Genomic DNA, 14,330 nt, shown 5'->3' with positions numbered 1-14,330 from the left:
GAGCATACAATGAGACCTCAATTTACGAATTTAATTGGTTCCCAGAGTGTGTAAGGCGAAAAAAAAATAATTCCCATAGGAAACCATTAAAATGGGAACAAGCCGTTCCTGGGTTTCCATAAAATATACTTTTCAACTAAATAAGCTTTAAAACTACACACAACATACCTTAGTCTATATATAATAAATGTGCTATTGTATTGTAATGAAAGAAATACACTGCATTGTATCATAAAGTCACTTTATTTACATTTGTGATGGTCATTTATGGCTTGATGGAATGGCGTTGGACGTCGAAGGTCAAAGGGAATTGCTGTTTGGAAAGAGAGGCGCAGTACATGACGACTGTAATTAAAGAAATAAACTGTGCTATAAAATAAAGTTTTATTTACCTTTTTGATGGTCGTTGATGGCTTATGGAAGGAGAGTCACCTTCCATAAGGAAACAGTCCTTAACCCTAACTTAACCTCTGGTGCTGTTCGGTCATGTGCTTCCGCCGAAGATCACTCCTTCAGCCGTGGTGAGTGTGTATTATGAAAATAGTGCTTATTATAAGGTTGAATTTTCATAAACTTGGATTGGATTGGATTGGATTTGCCTTTATTAGTCAAATTTGACGTTTGTAAGACAAAAAGTTTGTAAGTTGAGGTGTTTGTAAGTTGAGGTCTCACTGTACATGTATCCTGAGCTAGTGTTTGGCAATGGACCAATAATTTCCATGGCTATCCTTTCATATGGGACACTCATGATAGGTAATGGCTGTAAATAGCCCCTATCCGATTTATTTGCTGGTGCAACCATCTGACAAGTGCCACATAGCCTACAATATTCTGGTACATCTTTATAGAGCCCTGGCCAATAGATTCGCTGACTGACTTTGTCATATGTCTTTGCATGTCCTAGATGGCCGGCCCATGGAATAGTGTGTCCTAAATATAACATGAGCTGCCTGTAAATGGTAGGGATAACTAATCTAGGTGTTGCAGTGTCAGAGAGATACAACAAGTTGTTACTTAACATAAACGGGTCTCCTGTGATTTTTCCTAAACACTTTGCGCTCCCCATCAACCTCATAAACGTTCTCAAACAGTGAATTCAAAGTTGGAGTCTCTGGAATCTGCCACTCTGGTTTAATGCTTGTGCCCTCCATACCAGTTTGCATTGGAATGCTAGAAGGAACACATCTCCAGTTCTTTTCCTGCCTGTGTTGCCGTCTACATTTCTTTACCTTGCCTTCTGCTTGGCCAAGTGTATCATCGAGATTAGGTAATGGTTCCAAACCTTTTGTTTGAGACCTAGTGACTGCCATACATGTGCAATCCTTCGCAATTTTGTGGACAACATTGTCCAATACAGGCAAATCATCCCCCAACACGACATCATAAAATAAATTATTCAATACGCCAACCTTAAGTGTGAAAAATTGGCTGTCAATCTCAAAAGTTATATTGGTGGTAGCATAATCCTTACTGTCACCATGAACACAAGTGATATTTACAATTTGATCATAATTGAGCATGTCATTACTGACTAAACTCTCTCTGACTAATGTTTGATTGCTGCCTGTGTCAGCCAGTGCTTTTACCAATTTCCCATTTACCGTGACAGACGTTGTATGTCTATGTTTACAATAATTTCCATTTGGAAAGATTTCCTGCCCAGCTTTAGGTCCTGAACAAAATTCTACGGCTCTGGATTTTCGTACAGGACACATGGAAGCCTTGTGGCCACGTTGCTGACAATTGAAACAAATAAACTCACCTTTTGGTTGAAACTTTGAAGACTGTCCGATTTGCCCGATTGTCAGCTTTACCCAAGTCTGCCTGTTGAAAGGTTTGGGGGCTCTCATATTTCAGCTTCACAGATGGTCCCCTTTTCTTGTCTGACTCTCGCTGTGCTCCTACGTATCGCTCAGCCAACTCCGCTGCTTCTTCTCCAGTCTTCGGCTTGTGCTCCTTTACCCAAATGCGGACCTGGTTGAAGAACTCTCAGATACTGCTCCAAGATGACGACTTCTCCAATCTGATCCTTGCTGCGGTGATCAGGGTGCATCCACCTTCTGTATAGTCCTTTCAGTCGATTATAACTTTCTGTGACAGTATCTCCCATTGGAACAATCGTACTACGAAACCTCTGTCGATAAGTTTCTTCAGTAACGTTGTATTTGATTAATAATACTTTTAGCTATTCTTTCAAAACTGACAAAAAACTTTCTGCATCCTCACCCTCTGTCAGTTCTGGAATTCTCGGTTCATAAACCATGGGAATTGCAGCTTGTCTTGGATGAGGAAACTGTGGAGGTTGGGCATATGGTAGGTAACCAAACATGGGTGGTTCTTGTGCTGTAGGAAGGTTTGTTGGTCTGGATGTTCGAGGGTCAGTGTTTTGCAGCTGTGGTTTAGAGGGGAATAATGTTGACTCGATTGACTATCAAATGTCCATTGTTGCTTGTTGTGGTGCATCTGATCTCTTAATTGGTTGATCTGTTCAATCAATATCCCCGTCCTATGTTTAGAATGTTGCATGACATTTCTGATTTCTTTCACCAATTCTTCATCAAGTTGAGCTCTGCTTGTACTCACTGTCTGAGACCCACCATTATTTAACATTTCTTTTGGTATCATGACAGCTGTGCTATTAGCTATGCAAGAGTCCAGATTTTTTTTCTTGTTTTTTTCATGTGTGATTATTAAAAGGCCTGACAGCAGTCGGTAGGAACGAGCGGCGGTATCTCTCCTTGCAGCGCGGGTGTAACAGTCTCTGGCTGAAGGTGCTACCCAGTGCTGTCAGGCATGGCAGGAGGAGTTGTCCATCATAGCTTTTAGTTTAGCTAGAGTCCGTCTGTTGCCCACCTCCTCCAGAGAGACCAGGGAGCAACCCAGGACAGAACTGGCCATCTTGACCAGGTGCTCCAGTCTTTTTCTTTCCCGGGTGGTGATGCTGCCTGACCAGCAGACAATTCCATAGTGGATGGTCGAAGCGACTACGGAGTCATAGAACGTATTCAGGAGTGACCCCTTAACCCCAAAAGACCTCAGTTTCCTCAGTAGGAAGAGGCGACTATTTCCTTTTTTTGAGGACAGAGTCGCCTCAGGGCATCTGTGTTTGTAGTCCAGTCCAGTTTATTGTTGAAAATAACATCCAGGTACTAGTAGGAGGTCACCCTCTCTATATCCGTACCCTAGATGTTCAACGGTGCAGGTGAGGACTGTTTACTGCATAAATCCACAACTAAATTCCTTTGTTTTCTCGGGGTTGGTCTGGATGTGATTCTTCTGGCACCAGTCCACGAAGTCCTTGGTTGTACTGTGGCTGGTTTGTGAGGTAATCTGTAATCCATTATGAGAGGTGGTAGTCCATGCTGCATCTTGCCCTCAGTAGATTAGGCAAGATGGTGTTGAAGACACTGGAGAAATCGAAGAATGTGATCCTCACGGTGCCCCCAGCATTCTCCAGGTGCAACAGTGCCAAGTAGAGAAGGTAGATGATGGCGTCCTCCACACCGATGCTAGGCTGGTAGGCAAACTGTAGCGGGTCCAGCGATGAGCTTGCCAACGGTCGCAGGTGGGTGACGACGAGTCTCTCCAGCGTCTTCATCAGGTGAGACATCAGCGCCACCAGTCTGTAGCTGTTGAGCTCCTTCGGGTGTGCGATCTTGTGCACTGGGACCAGGCATGACGTTTTCCACAGCTATGGAACTCTGCCCAGCTTCAGGCTCAGGTTGAACATGTGCTGGACAATGACAAACAGCTGGTCAGAGCAGATCCTGAGGAGTTAGAAACTGATGTTGCCCGGCCCTGCTGCCTTTCTCACTTTCATCCTCCTCAAATGGTTCCTCTTCTGCGTGGTTGTGACAGAAAGGCAGAAACCAGGAGACAGAGTAGCGCCTGAAGGTGAGGCATCGGTTAAGAGGGCCGTTTTTTGTTACTGGAAGCTGGTCATGAGAGGGGGCAGGGAGGGAAAGTCCACACTGACAGTGGGTAAAGGGGGCCACAGACATCTTGTCAAATAGATTGCAAAAGTGGTTTAGTTCATCTGCCCAGTCCTCATATTTCTCATTTAATGTCACTGGAGGAAGTCTGGAGTGACAAAAAAGTATTTCAGAGTGATGCACGACATGTATAATGACTGTAAGACAGCCGTGAGGTGTGCTGTCGGTGTGACAGAGGAATTCAAGGTGGAAGTGAGACTCCACCAGGGATCAGCTCTGCGCCCGTTCTTATTCGCTATCATGATTGACATGCTGACAGACGTTGTTCGATGAGAATCTCCTTGAACGCTGTTTTCAGATGATAGACTGATCTGTAGCGAGAGCAGGGAACAGCTGGGGGAGAAACTAGAAACCTCCCGTTTGCAGGGCATACTCCAGGAAATGAGAGGAATGAAGATCAGTTGCAGCAAGACAGATTATATTCGTGTGAATTTGAGGGACCTACGTATAAGAGTGATGCTACAGGGAGAAGAGCGAAAGAAGGTGGAGGATTTGAAGTGAAGTACTTGGGTCAACTGTCCAGAGCAATGGAGAGTGTGGAAAAGAGGTGAAGAAATATGTCCAGGCGGGGTGATACGGCTGGAGAAAAATGTCAGGTGAAAGAAGGGTTTCGGCTAGGATGAAAGCAAAGGTGTACAAAACGGTGGTGCGACCTGCCATGATGTTTGGACTGGAGACAGTGCCACTGAAGAAAAGTCAGGAAGCCTAGCTGGAGGTAGCAGAGATGAAGATGTTGAGGTTTTCTTTGGGGTTTGAAAGGGGTGTATCAGAATCAGAATCAGAATACCTTTATTCGTCCCGCAATGGGGAAATTTGCAGTCCACAGCAGCAATTGAAGAGGGATGGGGTTGGGGTGGGAGTGAAAGGATAGAAAACAAGATATTCTAAGCATAACAAAATAAAAATGTCAACTGTATACTGTGCAAATGTAGATGTGCAAAAACCGTTCTATAAACAAGACTGTACATAGTGCAGAATCAAGAAATGCATTTAGATATATTGCAACAACCCATATTTACAAGTGTCCATTTTTTTTTTTTTTTTTCACATGTGATCATTGGGAATTGTGAAGCCTGACAGCAGTCGGTAGGAACGAGCGGCGGTACCTCTCCTTCTTGCAGCGCGGGTGTAATAGTCTCTGGCTAAAGGAGCTACCTAGAGCTGTCAGGATGGGCAGGAGGGGTTGGGAGGGGCTGTCCGTCATAGCTTTTAGTTTAGCTAGCGTCCGTCTGTTGCCCACCTCCTCTAGAGAGTCCAGCGAGCAGCCCATGACAGAACTGGCCCGCTTGACAAAGCGCTCCAGTCTTTTTCTGTCCCGGGTGGTGATGCTGCCTGACCAGCAGACAATGCCATAGTGGATGGCTGATGCCACCACAGAGTCATAGAAGGTCTTTAGGAGTGACCCCTGAACTCCAAAAGACCTCAGTTTCCTGAGGAGGAAGAGGCGACTCTGTCCCTTTTTGATTAGGGCATCCGTGTTTGTTGTCCAGTCCAGTTTATTGTTGAGAGTAACACCCAGGTACTTGTAGGAGGTCAATGTCCGAACCCTGGATGTTCAATGGTGCAGGTGACGATTGTTTCCTGCAGAAGTCCACCACCAGCTCCTTGGTTTTGCCGGTGTTGATCTGGAGGTGATTCTGCTGGCACCAGTCCACAAAGTCCTTTGTCAGTCCCCTGTACTCTCTATCGTCTCCCTCTGTAATGAGGCCGACAATAGCTGAATCGTCAGAGAACTTCTGAAGGTGGCAGGTTGGGGTGTTGTAATTGAAGTCCGAGGTGTAGAGGGCGAAGAGGAATGGAGCCAGGACTGTTCCCTGCGGCGCTCCGGTGCTGCAGAGAAGCCTGCCCGACTCACAGTTCTTTACTCTCACGTACTGTGGCCTGTTTGTGAGGTAATCTGTAATCCAGGATGTGAGGTGATGGTCGACTCCGGCATGCCGCAGCTTGTCCCCCAGTAGACTTGGCTGGATGGTGTTGAAGGCACTGGAGAAATCGAAGAATGTGATCCTCACCGTGCTCCCAGCATTCTCCAGGTGCAGCAACGCCGTATGGAGGAGGTAGATGATGGCATCCTCCACACCGATGCTGGGCTGGTAGGCAAATTGTAGCGGGTCCAGCGATGATCTTGCCAGCGGTCGCAGGTGGGCGAGGACGAGTCTCTCCAGCGTCTTCATCAGGTGAGACGTCAGCGACACCTGTAGCTGTTGAGCTCTTTGGGGTTGGCAATCTTGGGCACTGGGACCAGGCATGACGTTTTCCACAGCTGTGGAACTCTGCCCAGCTTCAGGCTCAGGTTGAACAAGTGCTGGACAATGACACACAGCTGGTCGGAGCAGGTCTTGAGGAGTCGGGAACTGATATCATCCGGACCTGCTGCCTTCCTCACCTGCATCCTCCTCAGTTGGTTCCTCACCTGCGCAGTTGTGACAGACAGGCAGGAACCAGGAGGCAGAGTGGCGGCTGAGGGTGTGGCAACGGTTGGGAGGGCAGATGTTGGTTGTGGAAAGCTGGTCGTGAGAGGGGGCAGGGAGGGTAAGGCCACAGTGAGAGTTGGTGCAGGTGCAGCTACAGGTGAAGTTGACGGTGGGCCGGGGGCGGCTGGCGTCTTGTCAAACCGATTGAAAAAGCGGTTGAGTTCATCTGCCCAGTCCTTGTCATTTTCGTTCAATGTCACTGGGCTTTTGTGGCCTGAGATGTTTTTCAGGCCCTTCCATACACCAGCGACATTGCTGGCTTGCAGCTGCTCCTCCATTTTCATCCTGTAGGCCTTCTTCCCCTCTCTGATCTTCCTCCTCAGTTGGATCTGCACGGCCTTCAGTTCCTCTCTGTTGCCCGACACAAAAGCCCTTTTCTTCTCCTTCAGGAGGACTTTTATGTCGGGATTAATCCATGGTTTGTTGTTGGCAAAACACCGCACAGTCCTGGTGGGTACGATGTTTTGTTCACAAAAGTTAATGTAGTCTGTGATGGTGTTGGTGAGTGAGTCAATGTTCTCCCCATGAATCTCAGTAAAGAGCTCCCACCTGGTTGAATCAAAACAGTCCCGCAGAGCTTCTTCAGCTTCTGTGGACCATCTTTTGATCGTGCGGGTCACAGCAGGTTGCCTCTGCACAAGGGGTTTGTACACAGGCTGGAGATAAACCATATTGTGGTCTGCTCTTCCGAGAGGGGGGAGGGGGGAGGGTTTGTATGCATCCTTGGCGTTTGAATAAAATAGGTCCAATATGTTATTGTCTCTGGTGGCACAAGTTACATACTGTGTGAATGTTGGGAGGGAGAATTTCAGGGAAATGTGATTGAAGTCCCCTGAGATGATAAACAATGCGTTGGGGGACTGGGTTTGCAGCTTGTTTACAACAGATATGAGGGCATCGGAGGCAACGCCGCCATTTGCCGTAGGGGGAATGTACGTCGTCACGGCTATGACGTGTGAGAATTCCCGTGGCAGGTAATGCGGCCGGAGGCTAACGGCTAGCAGCTCGATGTCCCGAGTGCAAATTTTTTCCTTCACCGTGATGTGCCCAGGATTGCACCATTTGTCATTCACAAATACAGCAATCCCCCCTCCTTTCTGCTTACCGCTGCCTTCATTTCTGTCCGCTCGTACGAGTTGGAAGCCCTCCAACTCTGCGTGAGCGTCCGGAGTGATTGCCGAAAGCCATGTCTCCGTGACGAGTAGCAAGCTGGCTTCCCGGTACTCCCTCTGATGCCGCGTTAGCGCCGCCAGCTCGTCCATTTTATTCGGGAGCGATCTCACGTTCCCCATGATGACGGACGGGAGAACGTGTCGGTATTTCCTCGTTCTTTTGCGGCGATCTTTCCCGGCCCGACATCCTCGTTTCCTCCTCTTCAGTTCATCGGGGATGTCCGGTGCGGCGGCCGCTAGTCCGCTATTAGCCCGCCACGCTAGTAGCTGGTCTCGACTGTAAACAATGGGATTCCGCGTGCGCGTGGATTCCCCGTTCACAGGAGCGATGAAAAAGTAAAAAAATAACGGCGATGAGCAAAAGAAAAGATGCCCATCTCCTCTCCGTAGGTTTATGGAACGAGATTAGGCAAAGCAAAAACGGAAAAGTAAAGAAGTGAAAAAGTAGACAAGAAAGGGAAAGAGCTGCTGTGGAGGCAGCCACACAGGGGGGCGCCATCTTGTAAAAGAAGCGATTCTTATAAAACAACAAAATCCTTCATTAAACCGGTCTGGTGGGGTGAGGTTCGATTTGGATCGTTCATACAATAGCCTACTTAGGCAAAACAGGTTAGGCAACTTTCGTAATGCTGATGAGGGTCGTAATGCTGATGAGGTGATACCGGTGGGACTGGGGCAAATAGGCCAGTCGTTAGTCAGGAATGTAGGTACAATCAGTGGGGCCACAGGGAGGGGTCCTCTGCCCCCCTCAACCTGAGAGTAGGGACCTATCATAGCTGTGTCCGGCGCCACCATGTCTGGACATTAGGGATATATAAAAAGGGCCGACACGACCAGTCAGACTTTAGTTCGCTGACGAAGCCTCTTGGATAGGAGGCGAAACGTCCGAAACCTTCAAATTTGTACAGATGACGGCTGAAGAAACCTTCTCATCGATGGACCACTCCTGTACGACTGAGAGCTTACACAGACGTTTTCTTTGGGAGTGACCTGTTTGGATAGAATCAGGAATGAGTATATCAGAGGGACAACTCACATTAGAGGCTTTGGAGAGAATGTCAGAGAGGCCAGCCTGAGATGTTTTGGACATGTGCAGGGGAGTGAGAGACTATATTGGGAGAAGGCTTTTGAGCCTTGAACTGCCAGGCAGGAGACCGAGAGGAAGACCTAAGAGGAGTTTTATGGATGATGTTGTCAAAGAGGACATGAAGGTAGTTGCTGTGATAGGATTCACAAAACCGGGTCAATGGAGGGCACTGATTTACTGTTACGACCGACCCCTGAAGGGAAAAGCCAAAAGGAAAAGAAGATAAAGAAGGTGAAAGATTTTAAGTACTTGGGGTCAATTGTCCAGAGCAATGGAAAGTGTGGAAAGGTGAAGCCTGTACATTCAGAATGCAATGGCTGGAGAAGAAATGGCAGGATGTATCAAATAATTTCAGCTCGGATGGAAGGAAAGGTGTACAAAACGGTGGTGAGGCCAACCATCATCATCATCATCATCATCATCATCATCATCATCATCAATATCGCTATCACTATCACTATCAATATTAATACATTTAATTTACAAGCGCCTTTCAAAGCACCCAAGGACACTTGGGTGCTTTGAAACAAACTAAATGAACCGTAGATCAATAAAAAAATATATGTTTGGACTGCAGACAGTCCCACTGAATAAAAGACAGGAAGTAGACCTGGAGGTAGCAGAGATGAATATGTTGAGGTTTTCTTAGGGAGAAAACTCTGACATCATTAGCAAATTTCGGCCCAACTCCAACCTCCACGTTTTGTCAAAGTTATAGAATGTGCCGTCACAACTGAAATTGAAACCTACCTCGACAATAACCAACTCTGAAAATTTTCAATCTGGATTCCACACACTACACAAGACTGAAACACAGAAATTAAAATCATAAACAACCTCCTTATTTCTCTGATTCCAGCCTGTTCTTCATCATCATCCTTTTTGACCTTACAGCTGCCTTCGACACCATCAACCACTCCGTCATACCCTCTCGGCTGCAATCCCTTAATATCACCGACAAAATCTTCACCTTACTTTGCTCATTTCTTACAGACATCTTACACAACAACTGCTCTTCCTACAGTGCACCTTTGCCCCAAGGTGTTCCTCAAGGTTTTGTACTTGGTCCTCTTCTCTTCATTCTCTACCGTCTCCGTCTTGGCCAAATCATTAGTCATCATGTACTCCAGTTCCATTGCTACGCTGATGACATCCAATTCTTCATCTCTATCAAATAATTGACCCCAAAAAAAATCCACTCCACCCTGTCAAACTCTCAGACATCAAATTCTGGGTGCAAACAAATGTTAACTGCACTAAATCTCAACTGCTAATTATCAGTCCTCTGTCCCTCACCCAAACTGACTCCAACTTCAATCTCACTCTCGACAACTGCAACCTGACTCAGAATCTGGGGCAACCAAACCTTCTCTATAGCCGCCCCCACCCTCTGGAGCGGTCTACCACAACACATCCGCAACTGTACCCGACCTCCGATCCTTCAAATCCAAATCAGCGTTGAAAACTCAACTCTTCCGCAATGCTTTTAACACAATTTAGTCTCTTTTACCCATGCCATGTTTCCTTTTGTTCATTTAGATGTGTTTGGTTGACAGATGTATATGCTTGTCTTCAGGTATACATTTTATTCTGCATTTTAAGCTTTTATTAAATGTCTTTCAGTGTGACAAAAAGCGCTTTCATATAAAATGTATTATGATTTCCATCATTTGCCCTTTTTAAAGTTTCCAGTCATTTTATTGCTCTTAATCTGCCACAATTGTGAAGTGTTAGAAAAATAATATAATTCTTACCTTGAAACAGATTCAAAATAATGGACATGAACTTTGGGCTTGAAAACCTAGCTAAAATAATCATCACATTTGGATGCACTCCTTGTCTCCTTTAGATGTTCAAGTTAAAAGCAATACAGCTTGCAGAGAAGCTGCTCCCTGCCTTCAACACCCCCACAGGGATCCCCTGGGCCATGGTCAATCTGAAGAGGTGAGTTATCTGATCAAGGTAAATCGACATTATCATTCACATTCACTCTCAAAAGTAACATGCTAACAAAAATGGACATGTGAAGTCCTAGAACAGGTTAAAAATGACAACATTTCTTCCCTCAGCGGTGTTGGTCGTAATTGGGGTTGGGCATCGGCTGGCAGCAGCATTCTGGCGGAGTTTGGAACGCTGCATATGGAGTTTGTTCACCTCACGTATCTGACAGGCAACCCTGTCTACTACCAAAAGGTAACACTGACATGTGCACAACTGCAGAGATGTGCACTGAACCCTAATTGGCTGGTCCGTCCTCCGTCCGTAACCTTGGTTACCCTTCCTTCATTGTCCCTCCAACTTTATTCATATAATAGTCATCTTCAATCCCCATCCATCCTCTCTCTTCCTTTTAAAGCGCTTCTGTCCATGTTGGTGTGTGATGTTGTGGGAGAGAGTTAACCCCCAAAAAAGACCAGACAGCATTGACTTTGCTCTTTACATGACAAACATTATGTTATCATTACATTACATACATTGGCCCTCCTGGCCTGGATCGAGCTTTTTCCATTGCTGGTCCCACTCTCTGGAATGACCCCCCCACTGAACAATCGGCAAGCCCCTTCGCTGCACATTTAAAACGAGTCTCAAAACTCACTTGTACTCTTTGGCATTTGACTCAGCATGTTTCCGACTTGATCTTGATTCACTCGCTGAAGCTTTTTAATATCTTTGTGACTTCTTTATTTCCTGTATAAGATAGCTGTCCATGTTAAGTGCCCTGTTACAGATTCATCTATTTTTAAAGCTCTATATAAATCAATATATATTGTATTGTATTATTGTCATACTGATGGGTCGGTTTTGGTCAGTCGGTTGGTCTCTCAGTTGGTCGGTCTCTCGGTCGTTCGGTCTCTTAGTCGGTCGGTCTCTCGGTCAGTTGGTCGATCGGTCTTGGTCGGTCGGTCTCAGTTGGTCAATTGGTCGGTCTCGGTAACCCCTTGGGTGGTTTCTGTCCCTCATATTAGCTCGGGTCCCTAACAGTGACCGGGAAGCTTGAGGATTCTGTGCATTATCTGTGCTGTTCCCAGAACTGCACTTTTCTGGACCTCCAGTGGTGATAGAGAATGACCGAGCAAAGATCCTGTGGAACTTCCAGATACAGACTGACAAGGTGGTAATGGCGAACCGACCAGATATCGTGATCATAGATAAAGGGCAGAGAAAAGCCGTTGTAGTGGATGTAGCGGTACCGAGTGATGGAAAAATCAGAAATAATAATAATAATAATACATTTTATTTCAAGCGCCTTTCAAAACACCCAAGGACACTTTACAATAAAAACAATAGAACACAGCACATAACAATAAAACCATAAGTAAAATGATAAATAATAAAATAGCAGAGAGAATTAGACATTGAAAGCAATTTTAAACAAATGGGTTTTGAGATGAGCCTTGAAAATAGGGAGGGAGTCAATATTACGGATGTTGGGTGGGAGTGAATTCCAGAGTTTGGGAGCAGAGCGGCTGAAAGCTCTGCCTCCCATCGTGGTGAGACGGGCAGAGGGCACATAGAGGTGAAGGGAGGATGAGGATCTGAGGGACCGAGAGGGAACAGAGATTTGAAGCAGGTCAGAAAGATAGGGAGGAGCAAGGTTATGGATGGCTTTGTAAGTAAACAGAAGTGGAGCCAGTGGAGTTGCTGGAGTACAGGGGTGATGTGGAACGCAAAAAAAAAACAGAGAAATACCAAAGGCTCAAAGAGAAGCTGGAGAGAGCCTGCACATCCATAAATCTGTGACATCCATAAACTCCTCTTTGGCCTTCCTCTCGGTCTCCCACTTGGCAGTTTAAAGCTCAGTGTCCTTTCCCCAATATTTTTACTGTCTCTCCCCTCTGAACATGTTTAAACCCAGTCTGCCCTCTCTGAAAATATATACAGTATAAATTTGTCGTTTCATAGCTCTAACAAAGGACAAGATGCTTGAGGATTAGACGCAGTATCCGATGTTGTTCCCGAAATCTGTTCCAGCCACTCGTAAAGTTTGGGCGTCACTGCCGCAAGTTATCGGACCACCACAGGCACGACTGTCACCTTTACCTTCCAGGCTCTCTAGCTCCTTTCTGAGCCCGAGGTATTTTTCTAATGTCGCATGTTCCTTCTTTCTGATGCTACCATAACTCGGGACCGCGACATCCAGTACAACGGCTTTCCTCTACCATTACAATAATGCCGCCCGCCCCCTGTGCGGCTGCCTCTACAGGAGCTCCAACCCCTTTTAAAGTCCCTTTCCATTCTACTATTTTATTTATTTATGTTTCCGACCGTGTTTTTTTTTTGTGTCATTTTCGTTCCCGAAACCTACGGGAAGGAGATGGGCATCTTCACTTCTTCTCATCGCGGACGACATAAACTTTTGTGAAAGAAACACCGTATCCACCAGGACTGTGCGATGTTTTTCCAACAACAAACCATGGATTAATCCCGACATAAAGGCCCTCCTGAATGAAAAGAAAAAGGCTTTTGTGTCTGGGAAGAGACTGTAACTGAAGGCCGTGCAGATCCAACTGAGGAGAAAGATCAGAGAGGGGGAAAGGTGTATAGGATGAAAATGGAGGCGCAGCTGCAGATGAACTAAACCACATTTTCAATTGTTTTGACGTCTGTCGCCCCCGCCCCACCGTCAACTCCACCTGTAGCTGCACCTGCATCCACTCTCACCGTAGATTTCCCCTCCATGCCACCTCTCACGAACAGCTTCCAGCAACAAACAACTGCCTTCTCAACCGATGCCACACCCTCAGCCGCCACCCCGCCTCCTGGTTCCTGCCTGTCTGACACAACCGCGCTAGTAAGGAACCAATTGAGAAGGATGAAAGTGAGAAAGGCAGCAGGTTCAGACAACATCAAATCCCGACTCCTCTGGACCTGCTCTGACCAGTTGTGTGAAATTGTCCAGCACATGTTCAACCTCAGCATGAAGCTGGGCAGAGTTCCACAGCTGTGGAAAACGTCATGCCTGGTCCCAGTGCCCAAGATCGGCCACCCGAAGGAGCTCAACAGCTACAAACTGGTGGCGCTGACGTCTCACCTGATGAAGACGCTGGGGAGACTCGTCCTCACCCATCTGCGACCGCTGGCGAGCTCATCATTGAACCCTCTACAGTTTGCCTACCAGCCCAGCATCTGTGTGGAGGATGCCATCATCTACCTCCTCCACTCGAGAATGCTGCACCTGGAGAACGCTGGGAGCACGATGAGGATCACGTTCTTCGATTTCTCCAGTGCCCTCAACATCATCCAGCACTATCTACTGGGGCACTAGCTGTGACGTGCCGTAGTGGACCACCACCTCATACTTGGGATAACAGATTACCTCACAAACAGGCCACAGTACGTGAGGGTAAAGAACTGTGAGTCACACAGGCTTCTCTGCAGCGCTGGAGCGCCGCAGGGGACAGTCCTGGATTCATTACTGTTCACCCTGTACACCTCGGACTTAAACACTCCAACCTGTCACCTTCAGAAGTTCTCTGACGACTCAGCTATTGTCGGCCTCATTACAGAGAGAGACGATCGGGAGGACAGGGGACTAGCTAAACTAAAAGCTATGGTGGAAAGCCCTCCCCACCCCCTCCTGCCCATCCTGACAGCACTGGGTAGC

At 46.7% G+C, this 14,330-nt stretch overlaps 1 protein-coding gene across 4 annotated transcripts in view; it reads left to right on the top strand.

Annotated features, from left to right (window-relative positions):
* Positions 1–14,330, top strand: part of man1a2 (mannosidase, alpha, class 1A, member 2) — a 194,527-nt gene that overhangs the window by 108,214 nt on the left and 71,983 nt on the right. For all 4 annotated transcript variants that reach the window (XM_089003221.1, XM_089003219.1, XM_089003220.1 and 1 more), the window contains 2 exons: positions 10,575–10,669; positions 10,795–10,918. In XM_089003221.1, the coding sequence (XP_088859347.1) occupies positions 10,575–10,669; positions 10,795–10,918 (219 nt within the window). The remainder of the gene's footprint in view (positions 1–10,574; positions 10,670–10,794; positions 10,919–14,330) is intronic.

Source organism: Hippocampus bargibanti, linkage group LG08 (genome assembly GCF_051943395.1).
Source record: "Hippocampus bargibanti isolate YZ-2025 linkage group LG08, ASM5194339v1, whole genome shotgun sequence".
In the NCBI taxonomy this organism is placed as follows: domain Eukaryota; kingdom Metazoa; phylum Chordata; class Actinopteri; order Syngnathiformes; family Syngnathidae; genus Hippocampus; species Hippocampus bargibanti.
Note: the sequence above shows the minus strand (reverse complement) of the source record. Positions and strands in the feature narration are given on the sequence as shown.